The 26,669-nt window shown below is 43.9% G+C and overlaps 1 protein-coding gene across 1 annotated transcript; it reads left to right on the top strand.

Moving 5' to 3' along the window:
• Nucleotides 1–1,556: 1,556 nt before the first annotated feature.
• LOC121845069 (carbohydrate sulfotransferase 12-like) lies at nt 1,557–21,978 on the top strand. Its single transcript, XM_042315839.1, is given in 7 exon segments — nt 1,557–1,672; nt 9,086–9,321; nt 9,323–9,434; nt 11,433–11,588; nt 15,808–15,987; nt 18,004–18,312; nt 19,625–21,978. Coding segments are annotated over 6 exon segments (1,221 nt in total). The 5' UTR covers nt 1,557–1,672; nt 9,086–9,094; the 3' UTR covers nt 19,862–21,978.
• Nucleotides 21,979–26,669: the final 4,691 nt, after the last annotated feature.

Here is a 26,669-nt window from a genome sequence, read left to right as displayed (position 1 = left end):
GTAGGATTGCATTCTTAAACGTGAGATTAGGCTCTGATAACAAGCGTATTTGTATCCTGTCATCATTAATCCCACACACCAGCCGATCGAGTAGCATTTCCGATAATGTATTCCCATAGTTACAGTCCAGTGCTAGTTCTCAACTCAGACACATGTTCCCCCATCAATTCCCTAGCTCTTCTCATGCTGTGTAACAGTTTTGTTTCCGTCCCTCTCCTCACCCATACCTGTGACCCTCTGCACACATCAACATCTGACACCCTCGAAGCATCGTTACCTATCACTCCACAAAAGCCGTGGCCTTTGCAGAGCAAGGGAAACAATTACTTCAAGGCACTGTTGCCAACTTAGCGACTTTGTCGCTATATTTAGCGAGTATTCAGACCCCTCTAAGGACACATTTTCAAAATAGCGACAAATCTAGCGACTTTTTCTGGTGTTATTAGAGACTTTTGGAGACTCTGATGTGAACTCGCGTATCGTTCTTACTCTTCTCAATGAGCAGCAGGTGCTGCCATGGGCCCCACCCTGGGCCCCACCCCCGTCCCAAAGCACTCACATGTGGCCCAGTCCTCGAGCAGCAGTCAGAGCAGGAGATGTTCACCCCTCCGCGTCCAGACTGCAAATGAATCACCGCTGGCTGAGTAAACCCTGTATTGAACCAATACTGCCATCTGTTGGTAAACATAATACTTAACATACATATATACCAGGTTACTACACTTTTGATATCATTATTTTTGTTTACAATTCTATACATTTTGCTTTCAATTGTTTGGTTTTTGATTTCAACATCCATTATTTCCCTCTTTCTCGAAAATATGTTTACATTTTCAACTTTATTTTTCATGTTTACGATATATTATATTTAAAATTCAATACATATGGTGTGTAATTGGCCCCATAGAAAACTCTCCCATTCCTGGGTCAGATTGGGGTGGCAGGTGGTTCGTGTTGGGCCTGTAACTGAAAGGTTGTTGGATGGAATCACTAAACTGACAAGGTTCAAATCTGTCGTTCTGAACAAGGGTCAGACTGTTCCATGGTAGGCCATCATTGTAAATAAGAATTTGTTCTTAACTGAATTGTCTAGATAAATGAGGAAGAAAGGACCGACTTGTAGGAAACTCTGCCTCCAGCAGGTGGTGTAGTTTCGCTCACCAAGCAAGGAGTTTTGCATGGAGGTCAATCAGTGTCGAATTTGGTCAACAAAAAAATAGATGGCTTATTTGCTATGTGAGGTTTATTTGACCCCATAGAAGTTTCGTAAGCATGTAGATAGGACACGTGACATCCCCACAACTTTGAGAAAAAACACTTTATATCGGAGTCTCGAGATGTCCATGCACATAGAATGAGGCAAGATGCACAGCATCTTTCTCCACAGTATACAAAAAAAAATGATTTCAACATCCATTATTTCACCTTTCCTTGAAAATATCATGTTTACATTTTCAACTTTATTTTCCATGTTTATGATTTATTTTATTTTAAATTCAATACATGCAATTGGCCCCATACTTTTGATTCATCTCGCTCTGTAGAAACAGAGCAGAAACTCTCGCGATGTTTCCGTGCTTTGTGAACAGCCTCTCGGTCTGGACACAAATAAGCTGCTTGCGCATCTCAGCTGACGCGGCGGGAACGGGGTGAGCTCGAGACCCTGGCGGAGGTGAGTTGTGTTTCCGGTAATAAAGAGTCTCTAACGTCATGATAGATAGTGTTAGAGTACATGGTACAGAGAGATACAGCTCCGTGTCACTGATCTGCGCTCCGCTGGGAAACAGGGTGTCTGACAGGGCTGAGTAAGGAGAAGAGACCGCTGGTCTGCAACTAGTCACAGATAATTGTCCTTCCTCTCTCCATCCCAGCCCGACTCTCCTTTCCCTAACATGTGTATGCATCTAACCCACACCCTTAGAAGTATGTATATTCATCAGTCGCAGCTCAATCCGTTTCTAAACAGCTCCGGATGTAAAGCCCGTTCTGTTCGCTCCTCGCCTTGCGCTGTGAAAGGCGACATTGTATTCGCGAGACCCAACCGGGCTGCTGCTGCTGCACGTGACTAAACCCCGCTGTAATAACGGTGTATCTGAACCCATAACCTAACCATAATCTAACCCATCTGCTCTTATATAATGTAGCTGAAGGTGAGACGTGTGTGTGTCAGTCCCATGTTTCCTATGTGAGTTGTGTGGAACAGTGAGTGAAGGAATCGGACTAATAGTCTTATTTCTTCCTGGAGCATACAGACTCCTCCCCTCTCCTCTCCCCCCACTCTCCTTTTATCCTCCTCTCTCCAGTCCTTTCCTCTCCTGTCCTCCTCTCACCTCTCCTCCTCTCCTCCTCTCATCTCTCCTCCTTTCCTCCTCTCCCTCCTCTCACCTCCTCTCATCTCTCCTCCCCTCCTCTCTGCCCTCCTCTCCCTTGTCCTCCTCTCCCTCCTCCCCTTTATCCCCCTCTCCTCCCCTTTATCCTCTCTCCCTCCCTTTTATCCTCCTCTCCTCCCTTTTATCCTCCTCTCCTCCTTTCCACTCCTCCTTTCGTCTCTCCTCCTCTCATCTCTCCTCCCCTCTCTCCCTCCTCCTCTCATCTCTCCACTCTCTTCCTCTTCTCCTGTCTTCCTCTCCTCCCCTCCCTCTTCTCTCCTCTGCTTCTAACTACAGAATTGTGTGTGTACATCTCTACAGGAAGAGGAAGTGACACACTATAGCTGCAGAGTTCCATATTTAGAATGGTTGGAAAAGAACTGTGAAGCTCTGTGTTTTAACACAGAGAACACTTCAGAAGAGATGGAATAGTAATTACTATCTTTTTATCTGAGAGGGGCAGATGCAACAACAACAACAACAACTGCAATAGCAAGAACAGTAGGAAAAATACCACTAGCAAAACATCTATAAAAATAATAATAATTGGAATGACAGCCACATAACCTTTATTATTAGTAGTAATAGGTTATAGGTCCTTAGTGTGCGTGTGCGTACGTACCAGGGTTTCCGTTAGGAAAATGTGTCTCTGGACCCATATGCATTGGTTGGTAATCTGATTATGGCATCCACCCACAGAATCACATTTACATTATGGTAGTTCACCCACAGTGCTCAGAATGACAGAATTACATTTACATTATGGTAGTTCACCCACAGTGCTCAGAATGACATTTACATTATGGTAGTTCACCCACAGTGGTCTCAGAATGACAGAATTACATTTACATTATGGTAGTTCACCCACAGTGCTCTCAGAATGACATTTACATTATGGTAATTCACCCACAGTGCTCTCAGAATGACAGAATGACATTTACATTATGGTAATTCACCCACAGTGCTCTCAGAATGACAGAATTACATTTACATTATGGTAGTTCACCCACAGTGCTCAGAATGACAGAATTACATTTACATTATGGTAATTCACCCACAGTGCTCAGAATGACAGAATTACATTTACATTATGGTAATTCACCCACAGTGCTTTCAGAATGACAGAATTACATTTACATTATGGTAGTTCACCCACTGTGCTCAGAATGACAGAATGACATTTACATTATGGTAGTTCACCCACTGTGCTCAGAATGACAGAATGACATTTACATTATGGTAATTCATTTTGGCAGAACATGCAACTCCAGGATGCAATGATGTCCTTCTTACCAAATTCCGATGCACTTTGAAGAAGTTAGAGTAACTGTCCACGTTTACTTTTCCTCAGCCAACCAGTAACGGACAGCAAAATCACTAGTCTGTCACAGTACTGTCCCCAATAGTACAAAAGTGTACCTATTCTATTGGTCAGCTCGTCATTCTGTGAGAAAATAAATAGCCTATTCCAAACAAACTCTGGGACAGTTGTGGGACAATAGATCCCAAATTCATACCAGTGAGCCTAGGCTACATCCCAAAACGTATTTAAAAGTGTTGAGGCTGATGCAACAGATCAAAACATTTTATTTAAAAATATTGATAAAATATTATTCCTTCACATTACAACTGCGCAGCAATGCGCACACAGCAGTAGGCTACGCGCGAATGTTCGTTCCATAGTGCAATTAGTGGAACACACCTTGTCAAAAGCACACTGCACATACGAGCGGTTTCATGTGACTGAAAATATCTGTTAGAAACTTAGAATGAGGGGAGATCTAAAGATGCAACAACTAGCATGGGATGCTAATATGACCAGGATTATCATCAACTAGCATGGGATGCTAATATGACTAGGATTATCATCAACTAGCATGGGATGCTAATATGACCAGGATTATCATCAACTAGCATGGGATGCTAATATGACAAGGATTATCATCAACTAGCATGGGATGCTAATATGACCAGGATTATCATCAACTAGCATGGGATGCTAATATGACCAGGATTATCATCAACTAGCATGGGATGCTAATATGACCAGGATTATCATCAATTAGCATGGGATGCTAATATGACCAGGATTATCATCAACTAGCATGGGATGCTAATATGACCAGGATTATCATCAACTAGCATGGGATGCTAATATGACTAGGATTGTGCCTTTGGCCACTGTAAAATTAAAGAAAATGTATTTGAAAACTAATAAAACACAAGAGAAATAGGTTACTGGTTTCAATGTCATATGGAAATCTTTATTTTTATTTTTTTACATTTTAGTCATTTAGCAGATGCTCTTTTCCAGAGCAGTTAGTGTTAAGTTCCTTGCTCAAGGGCACATCAATAGGTTTTTCACCTAGTTGGCTCGGGGATTCAAACCAGCAACCTTTCGGTTACTGGCCCAATGCTCTTATCCACTCAGCTACCTGCTGCCCTAAAATAAATGCCTCCACATTTATAGAAATGGATTTTGGCTCGGCTACTTTGAAGCAAAGTGCCTCATAATTTGAAGTAAAACGTTAAGGTTTCACACAATTAAGTATGTTTTTAAAATGCATTCTGCCTCCAGCTCATTGCAGTGGTGTGTGACACGCTGAAGCCTACTTACCATTACCTAAGCACTTCAATGGAGAATGGGAAGAGCGCTTCAATAACCAGTTAAGAAATAAAAATAGTAGCTCTGTAGCTCTATTTTATCCTTGAGATGTTGATGCTTTGTTTCTAAATGTCAGCAAATGTTTTATGGTTTCATAGCATTGTTGCAGGTCTGACATATCACACAGACCGGTTTTGGTAGGCAGCTGTCCTTTGAAACCAGGGAGAAAGAGGCTGGGTGTCTACGCTTGACACTTACATGCGACTTCTGCTAACAGAATACGAAGATCGCATTGAAAAGACAAGTCTAGATGCACAAAAGTCTGATTGTGGTCTGATTGTGTTCATATTTGGGTGACCACTCCGGGGGGTGGTCAGGGATGCATTATGTGCGGATTTTTCCTCAGTCTGGACTATCAGGCTGCCGAAAGCACATAAGAGTGGGAGACTTCACCCACAAATCAGTACTTCACCCACAAATCTCCAGAAAACGTGTTTTGGGAGCGAGGCACCTTTTTTCATTAAACGTTGGAGGAAATCCATTCCTAGCGTGTCTCTTTAGCTTTGCTAGCTGGCTGTCTAGCTACATAAGTTAGCTGGATAGTTATCTGAAGTAGTGGGCAACTGCTATCAGGTGGTCGTGTTATTATCAGATTTAGCCTGTTCCCCCGTTTGCAGAATGCATACTGGCATTTCAGTCAAGGGAATCTGGACACAATGTGGACAAAGTAGACACATTTAAATGTAGGTGTAGATCCATGACGTGTCGGAATTCAATGATCAGAATACAAAAGCTGCATGAACTGTCAAGTCTAGACACGGCCAGAGAGAGCATGCAGACTGTGGAGCAGGGCTAGCTTGTGTGTGTGTGTGTATTTGGTGTTGCTATACTTCGCAAGTGGTCCTAGGGCAAGTGTGTATTAGAGTCAAATATATGGCGCGGACCAAATAACCCCCCAATCATATTCAAGACAAATATTCTGCAGACCGACAAGCATTCCTCCATGGACCGGCGCCGGTCCACATACCTGGGTTTGATAAAGACTGCTCATCTCTCTGTCTGTCCTGTGCAACTATTTGCAATGCATCAGTGCAACAATGTTATCATGAGCGGCCAAAGTGATCACACCATCTCCTTTCCCAGACAGTTCATTTGAACTGATACTGTAGGCCTATTTTATATTCAGTTGACCTTTCGCTAAGCACTGCCCAGAATGTTGGGGAACCAATGGCTGTGCTCCGTTTGATAGCAACTGGCACTAACAATTCTTACCAGTGCTGCTAATGTAATGACCATATATCCATATATGTCCATATATATAGTTACTTTGTCGCTATATGTAAGGACTTGTCCCTATATTTAGTTACTTTGTTCCTATATTTAGCAACATTTCAGACCCTTCCAGTGACTTTGTCCCTATATTTAGTTACTTTGTCGCTATTTGTAATGACTTGTCCCTATATTTAGTTACTTTGTCGCTATATGTAATGACTTGTCCCTATATTTAGTTACTTTGTCCCTATATTTAGCTACTTTGTTCCTATATTTCGCAACTTTTCAGACCCTTCCAGTGACTTTGTCCCTATATTTAGTTACTTGTCCCTATATTTAGTTACTTTGTCCCTATATTTGTAATGACTTGTCCCTATATTTAGTTACTTTGTCGCTATTTGTAATGACTTGTCCCTATATTTAGTTACTTTGTCCTATATTTTGTTACTTTGTCCCTATATTTTGTTACTTTGTCGCTATATGTAATGACTTGTCCCTATATTTAGTTACTTTGTCCCTATATTTAGTTACTTTGTTCCTATATTTAGCAACTTTTCAGACCCTTCCAATGACTTTGTCCCTATATTTAGCAGCTTTGTCACTATAGTTAGCGACTTTTTCTCATGATTAGGTAATTATTGGAGTTAGGTGTGTTAGCTGGGACAAAACTGATACCAATCAGGCCCTGCGGACTGGAATTGCCCACCCCTGCACTAGCACCTAGGCTTGTGCTTGAGAGATTGTTTATGATATCTTTGGTAATTTTCTATAATGTCTGCTACGTGAAGTGAGTCATTATTAGTGAATGTGCATTAAGCATGATTCTGGTTTTAATTGTGATAATAAAAAAGGGCATTTTCATAGACAAACTTGAAAGCCAGACCAGCAAAAAGAAGGTTAAACTATTTGGATAAATTAATTAAATTATTAATTCAGTGTGTGTTTTAGAGGTCGACCGATTCTGATTTTTCAACGCCGATACCGATTATTGGAGGACCAAAAAAAGCCGATACTGATTAATCGGACGATTTTTATATATATATTTGTATTAATGACAATTAAAACAATACTGAATGAACACTTTTATTCTAACTTAATATAATACATCAATAAAATCAATTTAGTCTCAAATAAATAATGAAACATGTTCAATTTGGTTTAAATAATGCAAAAACAAAGTGTTGGAGAAGAAAGTAAAAGTGCAATATGTGCCATGTAAGAAAGCTAATGTTTAAGTTCCTTGCTCAGAACATGAGAACATATGAAGGCTGGTGGTTCCTTTTAACATGAGTCTTCAATATTGCCAGGGAAGAAGTTTTAGGTTTTGTTACACCCTGACCTTAGTTATCTTTGTTTTCTTTATTATTTTGGTTAGGTCAGGATGTGACGAGGGTGCTATGTGTGTTTTTGTCTTGTCTAGGGTTTTTGGGTTTTGGTATGTCTAGGTAAATGTAGGTCTATGGTGGCCTGAATTCGTTCCCAATCAGAGGCAGCTGTTTATCGTTGTCTCTGATTGGGGATCCTATTTAGGTTGCCATTTCCGTTTTTGGTTTTGTGGGTTATTGTCTATGTGTAGTTGCCTGTCAGCACTCGGTTTATATAGCGTCACGGTTATTTTGTTTAGTGTTCTTTCTTTATTAAAATAAGTATGTATTCATATCACGCTGCGCCTTGGTTTCATCAATACGACAAGGTTGTAGTTATTATAGGACTATTTCTCTATATACCATTTGTATTTCATATACCTTTGACTATTGGATGTTCTTATAGGCACTATAGTATTGCCAGCCTAATCTCGGGAGTTGACAGGCTTGAAGTCATAAACAGCTCAATGCTTGAAGCACAGCTAAGAGCTGCTGGCAAACGCAGGAAAGTGCTGTTTGAATGAATGCTTACGAGCCTGCTGCTGCCTACCACCACTTAGTCAGACTGCTCTATCATAGATTTAATTATAACAACACACAGAAATACGAGCCTTAGGTCATTAATATGGTCAAATCCGGAAACTATAATCTCGAAAACAAAACATGAATTCTTTCAGTGAAAGACGGAACCGTTCCGTATTTTATCTAACGGGTGGCATCCCTAAGTCTGAATATTGCTGTTACATTGCACAATCTTTAATGTTATGTCATAATTATGTACAATTCTGTCAAATTAATTATGGTCTTTGTTAGGAAGAAATGGTCTTCACACAGTTCGCAACGAGCCAGGCAGCCCAAATTGCTGCAGTTACCCTGACTCTGCTTGCACAGAATGCAAGAGAAGTGACACAATTTCCCTAGTTAATAGAAATTCATGTTAGCAGGCAATATGAACAAAATATGCAGGTCTAAAAATATATACTTGTGTATTGATTTTAAGAAAGGCATTGATGTTTATGGTTAGGCACACATTGGTGCAAAGACTGCCTTTTTTGTGAATTCGCTTGTTAAATCATCCCCCGTTTGGCGAAGTAGGCTGTGATTCGATGCTAAATTAACAGGCACCGCATCGATTATATACAACGCAGGACAAGCTAGATAAACTAGTAATATCATCAACCATGTGTAGTTGTGAAGATTGATTGTTTTTTAGAAGATAAGTTTAATGCTAGCTAGCAACTTACCTTGGCTCCTAGCTGCACTCGTGTAACAGGTAGTCAGCATGCCACGCAGTCTCCTCGTGGAGTGCAATGTAATCGGCCATAATCGGCGTCCAAAAATGAGATTCCCGATTGTTATGAAAACTTGAAATTTGGCCCTAATTAATCGGCCATTTCGATTAATGGGTCGACCTCTAGTGTGTTTGTGTAACAGTGTTTGTGTAACAGTCTATGTTCTCTGCTGCTTGTGTTAAGGGTGTCAACATGGGGAAGTGGAGGTGGTTCCGTGTCTCTCTGGTTCTGGGTTCAGTCTTTATGATCCTGTTGATTATTCTCTACTGGGACGACGTTGGAGCCTCTCACCTCTACCTGCCCCCCCTCTCACCCCGGCCCGCCCCTCACCACTCCCCCACACACCCAACCCCCTCCTTCCTCTCCGACATCAATGCCTTCGTAAACCAGTTCCTGGAGGGAACCAATGATCCTACAGATTCCGCCCCCAGACTCTGCCAACCAATCAGAGCACGCTGAGGAGCGGTACATTCCCCGGAGGGAGTGGAAAGTCCATCTGACGCCCATCGACCCCGAGAAACGACTAGGACAGGTAATCCTAACCCTCCCTCTCAATGCAATTCAATGTAAGGGCTCTGTTGGCATGGGAAAACATATGTTTACATTGCCAAAGCAAGTGAAGTAGATAATAAACAAAAGTGAAATAAACAATACAAATTTACAGAAAACATTTCACTCACAAAAGTTTAAAAGAATAAAGACATTTCAAATGTCTTATCACTTGCAAATAGTTAAAGTACAAAAGGGAAAATAAATCAAACTTAAATGTGTTTGTTCTTCACTGGTTTCCCTTTTCTTGTGGCAACAGGTCACACATCTTGCTGCTGTGATGGCGCACTGGTATTTCACCGAGTAGATATGGGAGTTTATCAAAATTGGGTTTGTTTTTAATTCTTTGTAGGTCTGTGTTTAATCTGAGGGAAATATGTGTCTCTAATATGGTCATACATTGGGCAGGAGGTTAGGAAGTGCAGCTTAGTTTCCACCTCATTTTGTGGGCAGTGTGCACATAGCCTGTCTTCTCTTGAGAGCCAGGTCTGCCTACGGCGTCCTTTCTCAATAGCAAGGCTATGCTCTCTAAGTCTGTACATAGTCAAAGCTTTCCTTAAGTTTGTGTCAGTCACAGTGGTCAGGTATTCTGCCACGGTGCTCTCTGTTTAGGACCAAATAGCATTCCAGTTTGCTCTGTTTTTTTGTTAATTCCTTCCAATGTCTCAAGTAATTATCTTTTTGTTTTCTCAAGATTGGGTCTAATTGTGTTGCTGTCCTGGGACTCAGTGGGGTCTGTGTTTGTGTTTATGAACAGAGTCGCAGAACCAGCTTGCTTAGGGGACTCTTCTCCAGATTCATCTCTCTGTAGGTGATGGCTTTGTTATGGAAGGTTTGGGAATTGCTTCCTTTTAGGTGGTTGTAGAATTTAACAGCTCTTTTCTGGATTTTGATAATTAGCAGGTATCGGCCTAATTCTGCTCTGCATACATTACTCTGCATGTTTTACGTTGTACACAGAGGATGTTTTTGCAGAATTCTGCATGCATGTCTCAATTTGGTGTTTGTCTCATTTTGTGTATTCTTGGTTGGTGAGCGGACCCCAGACCTCACAACCATAAAGGGCAATGGGTTCTGTAACATGATTCAAGTATTTTTAGCCAGATCCTAATTGGGATTTTAAATGGTATGTTCCTTTTTATGGTATAGAAGGCTCTTCTTGCCTTGTCTCTCAGATCGATCACAGCTCTGTGGCACTGATGTTTAGGCCGAGTTATGTATAGTTTTTGTGTGCTCTAGGGCAACGGTGTCTAGATGGAATTTTTATTTGTGGTCCTGGCAACTGGACCTTTTTTGGAACACCATTTTGTCTTACTGAGATTTACTGTCAGGGCCCAGGTCTGACAGAATCTGTGCAGAAGATCTTGGTGCTGCTGTAGGCCTTCCTTGTTTGGGGACAGGAGCACCAGATCATCAGCAAACAGTAGACATTTGACTTCAGATTCTAGTAGGGTGAGGCCAGTTGCAGACTGTTCTAGTGCCCTCACCAATTCCTTGATATATATGTTGAAGAGGGTGGGGCTCAAGCTGCATCCCTGTCTCACTCCACAACCCTGTAGAAAGAAATTGATGTTTTTTTTGCCAATCTGCACACTTGTTTTTTGTGTACATAGATTTTATAATGTCGTATGTTTTTTCCCCAACACCACTTTCCATCAATTTGTATAGCAGGCCCTCATACCAAATTGAGTCAAAGCTTTTTTGAAATCAACAAAGCATGAGAAGACTTTGCCTTTCTTTTAGTTAGTTTGTTTGTTAATTAGGGTATGCAGGGTGAATACGTGGTCTATCATACAGTAATTTGGTAAAAATACAATTTGACATTTGCTCAATGCAGAGGATTTTCCCAAGGTTGCTGTGGACAAATATCCCACAGTAGTTATTGGGGTCAAATTTGTTTCTCTCTCTCACCTCTCACTCTTGTTTTCATGCCTCTCGCTCTCTCCCCCCTCCGCTCTCTCCCCACTCTCTCTCTTTTCAGGAGAGAAGGCGGCAGCGTCTCCATGACCTCTGTCACCATGGTGATGACCTGGCTTTTCCGGGGAAGAACCGTTCGTTTGACGACATCCCCAACAGGGAGCTGGATCACCTGATCGTCGACGACCGCCACGGTATCATATACTGCTACGTCCCCAAGGTACACACACACACAAACGGCCACGGGCTCATATTGTTTTATTTAACCTTTATTTAACCAGGCAAGTCAGTTCAGAACAAATTCTTAACTGACCTATTTACAATGATGGCCAAACCCGGACGACGCTGTGCCAATTGTGCGCCGCCCTATGGGACTCCCAATCACGGCCGGTTGTGATACAGCCTGTATTCGAACCTGTAGTGATGCCTCTAATCAAATCAAATATGTTCATGAAGCCATTTTTACACCAGCCTAAAACCCCAAACAGCAAGCAATGCAGATGTAGAAGCATGGTGGCTAGGAAAAACTCCCTAGAAAGGCCAGAACCTAGGAAGAAACCTAGAGAGGAACCAGGCTTTGAGGGGTGGCCAGTCCTCTTCTGGCTGTGCTGCGTGGAGATTATGTTCATAATGTTCAAAGGGTAAGTCTGTAGTCTGTGATTGACTGTAGACCCTGCCACATGCCTCTTGTGTCTGAGCCGTTGAATTGAGATTCTACTTTGTCTCTGTACTGACGCTTAGCTTGTTTGATAGCCTTGCGGAGGGAATAGCTGCACTGTTTGTATTCAGTCATGTTACCAGACACCTTGCCCTGATTAAAAGCAGTGGTTCGTGCCTTCAGTTTCACACGAATGCTGCCATCAATCCACGGTTTCTGGTTAGGGAATGTTTTAATCGTTGCTATGGGAACGACATCTTCAACGCACGTTCTAATGAACTCGCACACCGTATCAGCGTATTCGTCAATGTTGTTGTCTGACGCAATACGAAACATCTCCCAGTCCACGTGATGGAAGCAGTCTTGGAGTGTGGAGTCAGCTTGGTCGGACCAGCGTTGGACAGACCTCAGCGTGGGAGCTTCTTGTTTTAGTTTCTGTCTGTAGACAGGGATCAACAAAATGGAGTCGTGGTCAGCTTTTCCGAAAGGGGGGCGGGGCAGGGCCTTATATGCGTCGCGGAAGTTAGAGTAACAATGATCCAGGGTCTTTCCACCCCTGGTTGCGCAATCAATATGCTGATAAAATTTAGGGAGTCTTGTTTTCAGATTAGCCTTGTTAAAATCCCCAGCTACAATGAATGCAGCCTCCGGATAAATCGTTTCCAGTTTGCAGAGAGTTAAATAAAGTTCGTTCAGAGCCATCGATGTGTCTGCTTGGGGGATATATACGGCTGTGATTATAATCGAAGAGAATTCTCTTGGTAGGTAATGCGGTCTACATTTGATTGTGAGGAATTCTAAATCAGGTGAACAGAAGGATTTGAGTTCCTGTATGTTTCTTTCATCACACCATGTCACGTTGGCCATAAGGCATACGCCCCCGCCCGTCTTCTTACCAGAAAGATGTTTGTTTCTGTCGGCGCGATGCGTGGAGAAACCCGCTGGCTGCACCGCTTCGGATTGCGTCTCTCCAGTTAGCCATGTTTCCGTGAAGCAGAGAACGTTACAGTCTCTGATGTCCCTCTGGAATGCTACCCTTGCTCGGATTTCATCAACCTTGTTGTCAAGAGACTGGACATTGGCAAGAAGAATGCTAGGGAGTGGTGCACGATGTGCCCGTCTCCGGAGTCTGACCAGAAGACCGCTTCGTTTCCCTCTTTTTCTGAGTCGTTTTTTTTTTTTGGTCGCTGCATGTGATCCACTCCGTTACACTGGTTGTAAGGCAGAACACAGGATCCGCATCGCGAAAAACATATTCTTGGTCGTACTGATGGTGAGTTGACGCTGATCTTATATTCAGTAGTTCTTCTCGGCTGTATGTAAAGAAACCTAAGATGACCTGGGGTACTAGTGTAAGAAATAACACGTAAAAAAACAAAAAACTGCATAGTTTCCTAGGAACGCGAAGCGAGGCGGCCATCTCTGTCGGCGCCGGAAGTCACGGAAGAACGCACCCTCAGAGCATGCGCAGACCAGCTGGCCGGTGTGTTTACGGACATATTCAATCAATCCCTATACCAGTCTGCTGTTCCCACATGCTTCAAGAGGGCCACCATTGTTCCTGTTCCCAAGAAAGGTAAGGTAACTGAGCTAAACGACTACCGCCCCGTAGCACTCACATCCGTCATCATGAAGTGCTTTGAGAGACTAGTCAAGGACCATATCACCTCCACCCTACCTGACACCCTAGACCCACTCCAATTTGCTTACCGCCCAAATAGGTCCACAGATGCAATCTCAACCACACTGCACACTGCCCTAACCCATCTGGACAAGAGGAATACCTATGTGAGAATGCTGTTCATCGACTACAGCTCGGCATTCAACACCATAGTACCCTCCAAGCTCGTCATCAAGCTCGAGACCCTGGGTCTCGACCCCGCCCTGTGCAACTGGGTACTGGACTTCCTGACGGGCCGCCCCCAGGTGGTGAGGGTAGGCAACAACATCTCCTCCCCGCTGATCCTCAACACTGGGGCCCCACAAGGGTGCGTTCTGAGCCCTCTCCTGTACTCCCTGTTCACCCACGACTGCGTGGCCACGCACGCCTCCAACTCAATCATCAAGTTTGCGGACGACACAACAGTGGTAGGCTTGATTACCAACAACGACGAGACGGCCTACAGGGAGGAGGTGAGGGCCCTCGGAGTGTGGTGTCAGGAAAATAACCTCACACTCAACGTCAACAAAACTAAGGAGATGATTGTGGACTTCAGGAAACAGCAGAGGGAACACCCCCTATCCACATCGATGGAACAGTAGTGGAGAGGGTAGCAAGTTTTAAGTTCCTCGGCATACACATCACAGACAAACTGAATTGGTCCACTCACACAGACAGCATCGTGAAGAAGGCGCAGCAGCGCCTCTTCAACCTCAGGAGGCTGAAGAAATTCGGCTTGTCACCAAAAGCACTCACAAACTTCTACAGATGCACAATCGAGAGCATCCTGGTTGGCTGTATCACCGCCTGGTACGGCAACTGCTCCGCCCTCAACCGTAAGGCTCTCCAGAGGGTAGTGAGGTCTGCACAACGCATCACCGGGGCAAACTACCTGCCCTCCAGGACACCTACACCACCCGATGTTACAGGAAGGCCATAAAGATCATCAAGGACATCAACCACCCGAGCCACTGCCTGTTCACCCCGCTGTCATCCAGAAGGCGAGGTCAGTACAGGTGCATCAAAGCTGGGACCGAGAGACTGAAAAACAGCTTCTATCTCAAGGCCATCAGACTGTTAAACAGCCACCACTAACATTGAGTGGCTGCTGCCAACACACTGACACTGACACTGACTCAACTCCAGCCACTTTAATAATGGGAATTGATGGGAAATGATGTAAATATATCACTAGCCACTTTAAACAATGCTACCTTATATAATGTTTACATACCCTACATTATTCATCTCATATGCATACGTATATACTGTACTCTATATCATCGACTGCATCCTTATGTAATACATGTATCACTAGCCACTTTAACTATGCCACTTTGTTTACATACTCATCTCATATGTATATACTGTACTCGATATCAGCTACTGTATCTTGCCTATGCTGCTCTGTACCATCACTCATTCATATATCCTTATGTACATATTCTTTATCCCCTTACACTGTGTATAAGACAGTAGTTTTGGAATTGTTAGTTAGATTACTTGTTGGTTATTACTGCATTGTCGGAACTAGAAGCACAAGCATTTCACTACACTCGCATTAACATCTGCTAACCATGTGTATGTGACAAATAAAATTTGATTTGATTTGACAGTGGTTAGCTCCTGAGGTGCTGACCTGTTGCACCCCCTGATTATTATTAATTGACCCTGCTGGTCATCTATGAACATTTGAACATCTTGGACACCTTGGCCATAATCTTCACCCGTCACAGCCAGAAGAGGACTGAACACCCCTCACAGCCTGGTTCGTCTCTAGGTTTCTTCCTAGGTTCTGGCCTTTCTAGGGAGTTTTTCCTAGCCACCGTGCTTCTACATCTGCATTGCTTGCTGTTTGGGGTTTTAGGCTGGGTTTCTTATTACTTTTTTTTTTTTTAAATACTTATTTTCCACCATAATTTGCAAATAAATTCATTAAAAATATTACAAAGTGATTTTCTGGATTTTTTTTTCTCATTTTGTCTGTCATAGTTGAAGTGTACCTATGGTGAAAATTACAGGCCTCTCATCTTTTTAAGTGGGAGAACTTGCACAATTGGTGGCTGACTAAATACCTTTTTGTCCCACTGTATATTGTATGTATATTTATATTGACTGTAGGTGGCGTGTAGTAACTGGAAGAGGATCATGATCGTGCTCAGTGAGAGTCTGCTCCAGGAGGGAGTTCCGTACAGGGACCCTCTGGCGGTTCCTCAGGAGATGGTCCACAACAGCAGCCTCCACTTCACCTTCAACAAGTTCTGGAAACGCTACGGGAAGTTCTCACGACACCTGATGAAGGTCAGTTCACTTCTAATCTCTTACCTCTAACATGAACCCTGATGGTGGTCAGTTAACAGCTGACACTGACATGAACCCTGATGGTGGTCAGTTAACAGCTGACACGAACCCTGATGGTGGTCAGTTAACAGCTGACACGAACCCTGATGGTGGTCAGTTAACAGCTGACACGAACCCTGATGGTGGTCAGTTAACAGCTGACACCCTGAACCCTGATGGGTGGTCAGTTAACAGCTGACACAACAGCTGACAGCTGACACCCCTGATGGTGGTCAGTTAACAGCTGACATGAACCCTGATGGTGGTCAGTTAACAGCTGACATGAACCCTGATGGTGGTCAGTTAACAGCTGACACGAACCCTGATGGTGGTCAGTTCACAGCTGGCACATTTGGTTTAATTTATTATATAAAGCTGAAAGTGATGTATTCAGTGTATTTGGAAAGTATTCAGACCCCTTTTTCCACATTTTGTTACGTTACAGCCTTATTCTAAAATTGATTAAATTGTTTTTTTCCCCTCATCAATCTATACACAATACCCCATAATGACATCATAATATCCCATAATGACATCACAATACCCCATAATGACATCACAATACCCCATAATGACAAAGCAAAAAACAGTTTTAGAAATGTGTGCAAATATATTAAAAATAAAACATCAATGTCATTTAAATAAGTTTCCAGACCCTTTACTCAGTAGTTTGTTGAAGCACCTTTGGCAGCGATTACATCGTAGAGTCTTCCTGGGTATGATGCTACACCCTTGGCACACCTGTATTTGGAGAGTTTCTACCATTCTTCTCTGCAGATCCTCTCAAGCTCTGTCAGGTTGGATGGGGAGCGTTGCTGCACAGCTATTTTCAGGTCTCTCCAGAGATGGAAGGTGAACCTTCACCCCAGTCTGAAGTCCTGAGCGCTCTGGAGCAGGTTTTCATCAAGGATTTCTCTGTACTTTGCACCGTTCATCTTTCCCTCGATCCTGACTAGTCTCCCAGTCCCTGCAGCTAAAAAACATCCCCACAGTATGATGCTGCCACCACCGTGCTTCACTCTAGGGATGGAGCCTCCAGACGTGACGCTTGGCATTCAGGCCAAAAAGTTCAATCTTGGATTCATCAGAGAATCTTGTTTCTCATGGTCTGAGAGTATTTAGGTGCCTTTTGGCAAACTCCAAGTGGGCTGTCATGTGCCTTTTAATGAGAAGTGGCTTCCGTCTGGCCACTCTATCATAAAGGCCTGATTGGTGGAGTGCTGCAGAGATGGTTGTCCTTCTGGAAGGTTCTCCCATCTCCACAGACGAACTCTGGAGTTCTTTCAGAGTGACCATCGGGTTCTTGGTCACCTCTTTGACCAAGGCCCTTCCTCCCCGATTGCTCAGCGGCCAGTTCCAGGAAGAGTCTTGGTGGGTCCAAACTTCTTCCATTTCAGAATGATGGAGGACACTGTGTTCTTGGGGACCATCAATACGGCAGAAATGTTTTGGTTCCCTTCAACCAGTACTGTGCCTCAAGACTATCCTGCCTCGGAGCTCTACGGACAATTCCTTCAACCTCATGGCTTGGTTTCTGCTCTGACATACACTGTGGGACCTTATATAGACAGGTGTGTGCCTTTCCAAATCCTGTTCAATCAATTGAATTTATCACAGGTGGACTCCAATAAAGTTGTAGAAACATCTCAAGGATGATCAATGGAAACAGGATTCACCTGAGCTCAATTTCAAGTCTCATAGCAAAGGGTCTGAATACTTATTATAAATAAGGTATATCTGTTTTTATTTGTAATACATTTTAAAACATTTCTAAAAACCTGTATCAACTTGTACCTTTGTCATTATGGGGTATTGTGATGTCATTATGGGGTATTGTGTGTAGATTGAGGGGGGAAAACATATTGAATCCATTTTTAAAATAAGGCTGCAACGTAACAAAATGTGAATTCTTTCCAAATGCACTGTGTATTTGTTTTGAAGGTGGTTTTAATAAAGGTGGTTTTGTTTATTGTCAAGGTGAAGCTCCAGAAGTACACTAAGTTCCTGTTTGTCAGAGATCCGTTCGTCCGCCTCATCTCAGCGTATCGGAACAAATTTGAGCAGCCCAACGAGGAGTTCTACCGCCGATTCGCTCTGCTCATGCTCCGTCGCTATGGTAACCACTCTGAACCTCCCGCGGCAGTGGGCGACGCGTTTCCTGCGGGAATCCGCCCCTCCTTCTCAGAGTTCGTCCAATACCTACTGGACCCCAAGACGGAGAGCGACGCCCCCTTCAACGAGCACTGGAGACAGGTCTACCGGCTATGCCACCCCTGTCAAATACAGGTAATATATGAAAATATTAGATTATTATCCAATGTCTAAGAATAAGTATTTTGGCAGAAGTAAGGGCCAACAAGATCCACCTTCTTGTGAAAGAAGAGTGAACTCTGTTATCTAACTCTAATGTAGAGCCCAACATTCTGCATTTATCAGACCAGCAAACATCAGTCCCCACTACTTTACAAATAACATGGATTCTACTATTCTACCAGTGCAGTAGAGGGACGGGTCCTTAAGATGGGACTGATTGATCCTGTGGCTCAGCTGTATCTCCAACAGCCATTCAGCAAGCTTGTATAAATGTGTTACCCATTTCTTTCTAGGTTGTATTGAACATGTTCAGTCATAAGGACCATTCATCAGAGGACATGTCACTGTGTAAATCTGCTTCCCATTGTTTTTTCACCTTTGCCAATGGGTCAGCCATTTCATCTAGTAGACAAGAATATAAGGGAAGTCAAGCCTTTTCTACTGTTTTGTTTAAGCAGCAACCTTTCAATTGGGTTGGTAGTCAGACAACTCTGCAATTGTAGGGATTTCCAAAACTGTGTCTTGGGGCAAATCAAATGTTACAGACAGATGTTCAAAGATATCAATTGTGGACCTGTCAACAAAACAAATTGTATTTCTATGAAAACTACCCCTGTCTACTGAGGGTAAATATTGGTAATTTATTTGTAAAAACCAGTATCCCCTTTGTCATTATGGGTTATTGTGTGTAAATTGATGAGGCAAATGATGTTGCAAAAGCAGCAGCTACTCTTCCTGGGGTCTACACAGAGCACACAGCACAAAGCACACAGCACAAAGCACACAGCACAAAGCACACAGCACAGAACACAGAACACACAGCACAGAACACAGAGCACACAGCACAGAGCACACAGCACAGAGCACAGAACACAGAGCACAGAACACAGAGCACAGAACACAGAGCACACAGAGCACAGAACACAGAGCACAGAACACAGAGCACACAGAGCACAGAACACAGAACATGATACAGAACGTTGATAGACAAGAACAGCTCAAGGACAGAACTACATACATTTAAAAATGGCACACACAGCCTACGTATCAATACATACACACACACACACACACACACACTATCTAGGTCCAATAGGGGAGAGCCGTTGCATTATCTGTTTCTTGAAACCAGGTTTGCTGTTCAGTCTCTCACTATGAGACGGAAAGGGATACTGTTAACAAAGAAGAAAACAGACAACACAGACTGATGCTGGTGCGTGCTAGTCAATTTGTTTGGGTTAACTTTCTCTCTGTCTCTCCCCCTCTCTCCCCTGCCCCCTCCCAGTATGACTTTGTGGGTCAGCTGGAGACGGTTGAGGAGGATGCTGAACAGCTGCTGAGGGTTTTGAAGGTGGACAACGTGGTTGACTTCCCCCCCTCTCACAGGAACCACACGGCCAGCAGCTGGCAGGAGGACTGGTTCAGCAGGGTGCCCCTAGTGGCCAGGAGGGGTCTCTACAGGCTGTATGAACCAGACTTCAGACTGTTTGGCTACTCCAGACCAGACTCCCTGCTAGACTGACTGACTACAACTACACTCAGAAAAAGGCTTTTCTAAAAGGGCTCTTTTCTTGTCCCCATAGGAGAACCCTTTTTGGTCCCAGGTATAACTTTTTGGTGGTGAAACAGGTTCTACTTAGAACCTTTTAGTGATGGAACTGTTCCACGTAGAACCTTGAATTAATTAAACCGTTCTACTTGGAACCAAAAATAGCTATTGTCAGTGGGTTCTCCTATGGGGAAAATCGAAGAATCCTTTATGGTTCCAGGTTGAACATTCTTTTCTAAGACCAGCCAGACCAGAGTGCTGCATCTTCTGCTCCTGTTCTAGACTCAGCAGGAGAACAGAGGAAAGTTAGAGTTAGGTTCAATTTCCTTTGGAGAAGACTTGGACTCCTGACTGCTGGAACCCTGGTGGCTTTGATGGCATCATGGAACCCTGGTGTCTGTCATGTCATCATGGAACCCTGGTGTCTGTCATGTCATCATGGAACCCTGGTGTCTGTCATGTCATCATGGAACCTTGGTGTCTGTCATATCATCATGGAAACCCGGTGTCTGTCATGTCATCATGGAACCCCGGTGTCTGTCATGTCATCATGGAACCCTGGTGTCTGTCATGTCATCATGGAACTCCGGTGTCATTATGGAACTCCGGTGTCATTATGGAACTCCGGTGTCATCATGGAACCCCGGTGTCATCATGGAACCCCGGTGTCTGTCATGTCATCATGGAACCCTGGTGTCTGTCATGTCATCATGGAACCCCGGTGTCATCATGGAACCCCGGTGTCATCATGGAACCCCGGTGTCTGTCATCATGGAACCCCGGTGTCTGTCATGTCGTCATGGAACCCCGGTGTCTGTCATGTCGTCATGGAACCCCGGTGTCTGTCATGTCGTCATGGAACCCCGGTGTCTGTCATGTCGTCATGGAACCCCGGTGTCTGTCATGTCGTCATGGAACCCGGATGGAACCCTGGTCACTACTGATCATCCTATGAGGAGTTGGACTGTTTGGGAATTCGTTGTTTTCAAGTTGTTTTTAATGTTCACTTATTTTCCAGCATTAAAGTTAAGCATGAAAGGGATTTTTTATGTTTTATGTTTTAATGTGGAAAGGAAATGCCTTGTTTCACAGTGACTGATGTCAACATTATCACCCTTCTATAAGGAAGCCATCAGGACCTGAGGAGTTGTAGGGTTATGTTGAAGGGAATGATTTTCTGAAACAAACCCAATGGGTGTGCTACTACTGGAAGCATGGGGAAACATGTTACAACATGTTACCGTATAAAAAGAGGAAGACAAGGATAGACAGGAGGTTGGGGTTAGACGGGGTTAGGGTTAAACAGGAGGTTAGGGTTAAACAGGAGGTTAGGGTTAGACAGGGGGTTAGGGTTAGACAAGGGGCAGGGTTAAACAGGAGGTTAGGGTTAGAGTTAGACAGGGTTAGAGGGTTCAAGTTAGACGAGGTTAGAGGTTTAGGGCCTTTGGTTAGAATGAAAATGAAAAGTTTACACAGCAAAGTATTTTTGTAAATAATTTTTTTAACTCATTTTTCAAATATACAGAACATCTGTATATTTGAGGTCTTAAAGGGATGACCTATCTATCGGGCTTAAAGGGATGGTGTCAGTGTTTTATGTACCTTGCTGATGCTATGTAATAGGGTTGTATAGGGGTGTGCACAATGATAGTCTGTGTTTACTGTGAACTGTTGTCTGTTATTTCATGATAATGATCTGTGCCACAAACCTCGTCATTCACAGAGTAGAATTTACATGTTGGGTTAGAGTGTTTCCATCTGACAGTACATCAACAGGATTGTTCTAGAATCCCTTAGAGCAGAATAATCATGTTGTTCTAGAATCCCTCAGAGCAGAATCATCATGTTGTTCTAGAATCCCTCAGAGCAAAATCATCATGTTGTTCTAGAATCCCTCAGAGCAGAATCAGCATGTTGTTCTAGAATCCCTCAGAGCAGAATCTTCATGTTTCTCTTCTATACAGAATGACTAACATTATTCTGATGTGGGTCCATGTCTTGATTTCAGTACTCTAGTTTTATTGGATTTCAGAATGATGTATATTTCATCAGGATATCATGTGAGAAATATAAACTAAGGCATGAACCAAGTCTGCTGCTGTGTTATCACCCTGACCCCTAACCCTGACTTGTTAAGGCCAGTTGCCACATATGGATCCTTTGGTGTTAGACTGGTGATGATTGGGTCCATCCCTTAATCCAACACACACAAACATACACACACTTTTACCCTCATCATATGCTGCTGTTACTCTGTTCTTATTTATTATTATTTTTAAATTAACTTTATATATAGATGTTCAGATATAACAACAAAAACAGTACAACACCAGCCACTCATTCTCCCATCCATCCCCTCTCTCCAACCCTGCACTCCCTCCCTCCAAACCACCCACCCACCAAGGCATCTATAAAAGTTAGATCAAATCAAATCAAATTTTATTTGTCACATACACATGGTTAGCAGATGTTAATGCGAGTGTAGCGAAATGCTTGTGCTTCTAGTTCCGACAATGCAGTAATAAAAAGCAAGTAATCTAACTAACAATTCCAAAAAAAACTACTGTCTTATACACAGTGTAAGGGGATAAAGAATATGTACATAAGGATATATGAATGAGTGATGGTACAGAGCAGCATAGGCAAGATACAGTAGATGATATCGAGTACAGTATATACATATGAGAAGTATGTAAACCAAGTGGCATAGTTAAAGTGGCTAGTGATACATGTATTACATAAGGATGCAGTCGATGATATAGAGTACAGTATCAACGTATGCATATGAGATGAACAATGTAGGGTAAGTAACATTATATAAGGTAGCATTGTTTAAAGTGGCTAGTGATATAGTTACATCATTTCCCATCAATTCCCATGATTAAAGTGGCTGGAGTAGAGTCAGTGTCATTGACAGTGTGTTGGCAGTAGCCACTCAATGTTAGTGGTGGCTGTTTAACAGTCTGATGGCCTTGAGATAGAAGCTGTTTTTCAGTCTCTCGGTCCCAGCTTTGATGCACCTGTACTGACCTCGCCTTCTGGATGACAGCGGGGTGAACAGGCAGTGGCTCGGGTGGTTGATGTCCTTGATGATCTTTATGGCCTTCCTGTAGCATCGGGTGGTGTAGGTGTCCTGGAGGGCAGGTAGTTTGCCCCCGGTGATGCGTTGTGCAGACCTCACTACCCTCTGGAGAGCCTTACGGTTGAGGGCGGTGCAGTTGCCATACCAGGCGGTGATACAGCCCGCCAGGATGCTCTCGATTGTGCATCTGTAGAAGTTTGTGAGTGCTTTTGGTGACAAGCCGAATTTCTTCAGCCTCCTGAGGTTGAAGAGGCGCTGCTGCGCCTTCCTCACGATGCTGTCTGTGTGAGTGGACCAATTCAGTTTGTCTGTGATGTGTATGCCGAGGAACTTAAAACTTGCTACCCTCTCCACTACTGTTCCATCGATGTGGATAGGGGGTGTTCCCTCTGCTGTTTCCTGAAGTCCACAATCATCTCCTTAGTTTTGTTGACGTTGAGTGTGAGGTTATTTTCCTGACACCACACTCCGAGGGCCCTCACCTCCTCCCTGTAGGCCGTCTCGTCGTTGTTGGTAATCAAGCCTACCACTGTTGTGTCGTCCGCAAACTTGATGATTGAGTTGGAGGCGTGCCTGGCCACGCAGTCGTGGGTGAACAGGGAGTACAGGAGAGGGCTCAGAACGCACCCTTGTGGGGCCCCAGTGTTGAGGATCAGAGGGGAGGAGATGTTGTTGCCTACCCTCACCACCTGGGGGCGGCCCGTCAGGAAGTCCAGTACCCAGTTGCACAGGGCGGGGTCGAGACCCAGGGTCTCAAGCTTGATGACGAGCTTGGAGGGTACTATGGTGTTAAATGCTGAGCTGTAGTCGATGAACAGCATTCTCACATAGGTATTCCTCTTGTCTAGATGGGTTAGGGCAGTGTGCAGTGTGGTTGAGATTGCATCGTCTGTGGACCTATTTGGGCGGTAAGCAAATTGGAGTGGGTCTAGGGTGTCAGGTAGGGTGGAGGTGATATGGTCCTTGACTAGTCTCTCAAAGCACTTCATGATGACGGAAGTGAGTGCTACGGGGCGGTAGTCGTTTAGCTCAGTTACCTTAGCTTTTTTGGGAACAGGAACAATGGTGGCCCTCTTGAAGCATGTGGGAACAGCAGACTGGGATAGGGATTGATTGAATATGTCCGTAAACACACCAGCCAGCTGGTCTGCGCATGCTCTGAGGGCGTGGCTGGGGATGCCGTCTGGGCCTGCAGCCCTGCGAGGGTTAACACATTTAAATGTTTTACTCACCTCGGCTGCAGTGAAGGAGAGTCCGCATGTTTTGGTAGCGGGCCGTGTCAGTGGCACTGTATTGTCCTCAAAGCGGGCAAAAAAGTTATTTAGTCTGCCTGGGAGCAAGACATCCTGGTCCATGACTGAGCTGGTTTTCTTTTTGTAATCCATGATTGACTCTAGACCCTGCCACATACCTCTTGTGTCTGAGCCGTTGAATTGCGATTCTACTTTGTCTCTATACTGACGCTTAGCTTGTTTGATTGCCTTGCGGAGGGAATAGCTACACTGTTTGTATTCGGTCATGTTTCCGGTCACCTTGCCCTGATTAAAATCAGTGGTTCGCGCTTTCAGTTTCTCGCGAATGCTGCCATCAATCCACGGTTTCTGGTTTGGGAATGTTTTAATCGTTGCTATGGGAACAACATCTTCAACGCACGTTCTAATGAACTCGCTCACCGATTCAGCGTATTCGTCAATGTTGTTCTTTGACGCAATACGAAGCATATCCCAGTCCACGTGATGGAAGCAGCCTTGGAGCGTGGAATCAGATTGGTCGGACCAGCGTTGAACAGACCTCAGCGTGGGAGCTTCTTGTTTTAGCTTCTGTCTGTAGGCAGGGAGCAACAAAAAGGAGTCGTGGTCAGCTTTTCCGAAAGGAGGGCGGGGGAGGGCCTTATATGCATCGCGGAAGTTAGAATAACAATGATCCAAGGTTTTACCAGCCCTGGTTGCGCAATCGATATGCTGATACAATTTAGGGAGTCTTGTTTTCAGATTAGCCTTGTTAAAATCCCCAGCTACAATGAATGCAGCCTCAGGATATGTGGATTCCAGTTTGCAAAGAGTCAAATAAAGTTTGTGCAGAGCCATCGATGTGTCTGCTTGGGGGGGAATATATACGGCTGTGATTTATAATCGAAGAGAATTCCCTTGGTAGATAATGCGGTTGACATTTGATTGTGAGGAATTCTAAATCAGGAGAACAGAAGGACTTGAGTTCCTGTATGTTGTTGTGACCTCACCACGTCTCGTTAACCATAAAGCATACGTCCCCGCCCCTCTTCTTACCAGAAAGATGTTTGTTTCTGTCGGCGCGATGCGTGAAACCAGCTGGCTGCACCGACTCCGATAGCGTCTCTCGACGTGAGCCATGTTTCCGTGAAGCAGAGAACGTTACAGTCTCTGATGTCCCTCTGGAATGCTACCCTTGCTCGGATTTCATCAACCGTGTTGTCAAGAGACTGGACATTGGCAAGAAGAATGCTAGGGAGTGGTGCACGGTGTGCCCGTCTCCGGAGTCTGACCAGAAGACCGCCTCGTTTCCCTCTTTTTCGGAGTCGTTTTTTTGGGTCGCTGCATGGAATCCACTCCGTTGTCCTGTTTGTAAGGCAGAACACAGGATCCGCGTCGCGAAATCAAATCAAATCAAATTTTATTTGTCACATACACATGGTTAGCAGATGTTAATGCGAGTGTAGCGAAATGCTTGTGCTTCTAGTTCCGACAATGCAGTAATAACGAGCAAGTAATCTAACTAACAATTCCAAAAAAACTACTGTCTTATACACAGTGTAAGGGGATAAAGAATATGTACATAAGGATATATGAATGAGTGATGGTACAGAGCAGCATAGGCAAGATACAGTAGATGATATCGAGTACAGTATATACATATGAGATAAGTATGTAAACCAAGTGGCATAGTTAAAGTGGCTAGTGATACATGTATTACATAAGGATGCAGTCGATGATATAGAGTACAGTATCAACGTATGCATATGAGATGAACAATGTAGGGTAAGTAACATTATATAAGGTAGCATTGTTTAAAGTGGCTAGTGATATATTTACATCATTTCCCATCAATTCCCATGATTAAAGTGGCTGGAGTAGAGTCAGTGTCATTGACAGTTTAACAGTCTGATGGCCTTGAGATAGAAGCTGTTTTTCAGTCTCTCGGTCCCAGCTTTGATGCACCTGTACTGACCTCGCCTTCTGGATGACAGCGGGGTGAACAGGCAGTGGCTCGGGTGGTTGATGTCCTTGATGATCTTTATGGCCTTCCTGTAGCATCGGGTGGTGTAGGTGTCCTGGAGGGCAGGTAGTTTGCCCCCGGTGATGCGTTGTGCAGACCTCACTACCCTCTGGAGAGCCTTACGGTTGAGGGCGGTGCAGTTGCCATACCAGGCGGTGATACAGCCCGCCAGGATGCTCTCGATTGTGCATCTGTAGAAGTTTGTGAGTGCTTTTGGTGACAAGCCGAATTTCTTCAGCCTCCTGAGGTTGAAGAGGCGCTGCTGCGCCTTCCTCACGATGCTGTCTGTGTGAGTGGACCAATTCAGTTTGTCTGTGATGTGTATGCCGAGGAACTTAAAACTTGCTACCCTCATATTCTTGGTCGTACTGATGGTGAGTTGACGCTGATCTTATATTCAGTAGTTCTTCTCGACTGTATGTAATGAAACCTAAGATGACCTGGGGT

This window comes from Oncorhynchus tshawytscha, unplaced genomic scaffold, assembly GCF_018296145.1.
Source record: "Oncorhynchus tshawytscha isolate Ot180627B unplaced genomic scaffold, Otsh_v2.0 Un_contig_156_pilon_pilon, whole genome shotgun sequence".
NCBI lineage: Eukaryota > Metazoa > Chordata > Actinopteri > Salmoniformes > Salmonidae > Oncorhynchus > Oncorhynchus tshawytscha.
This window is presented reverse-complemented; position numbering and strand designations above follow the sequence as displayed.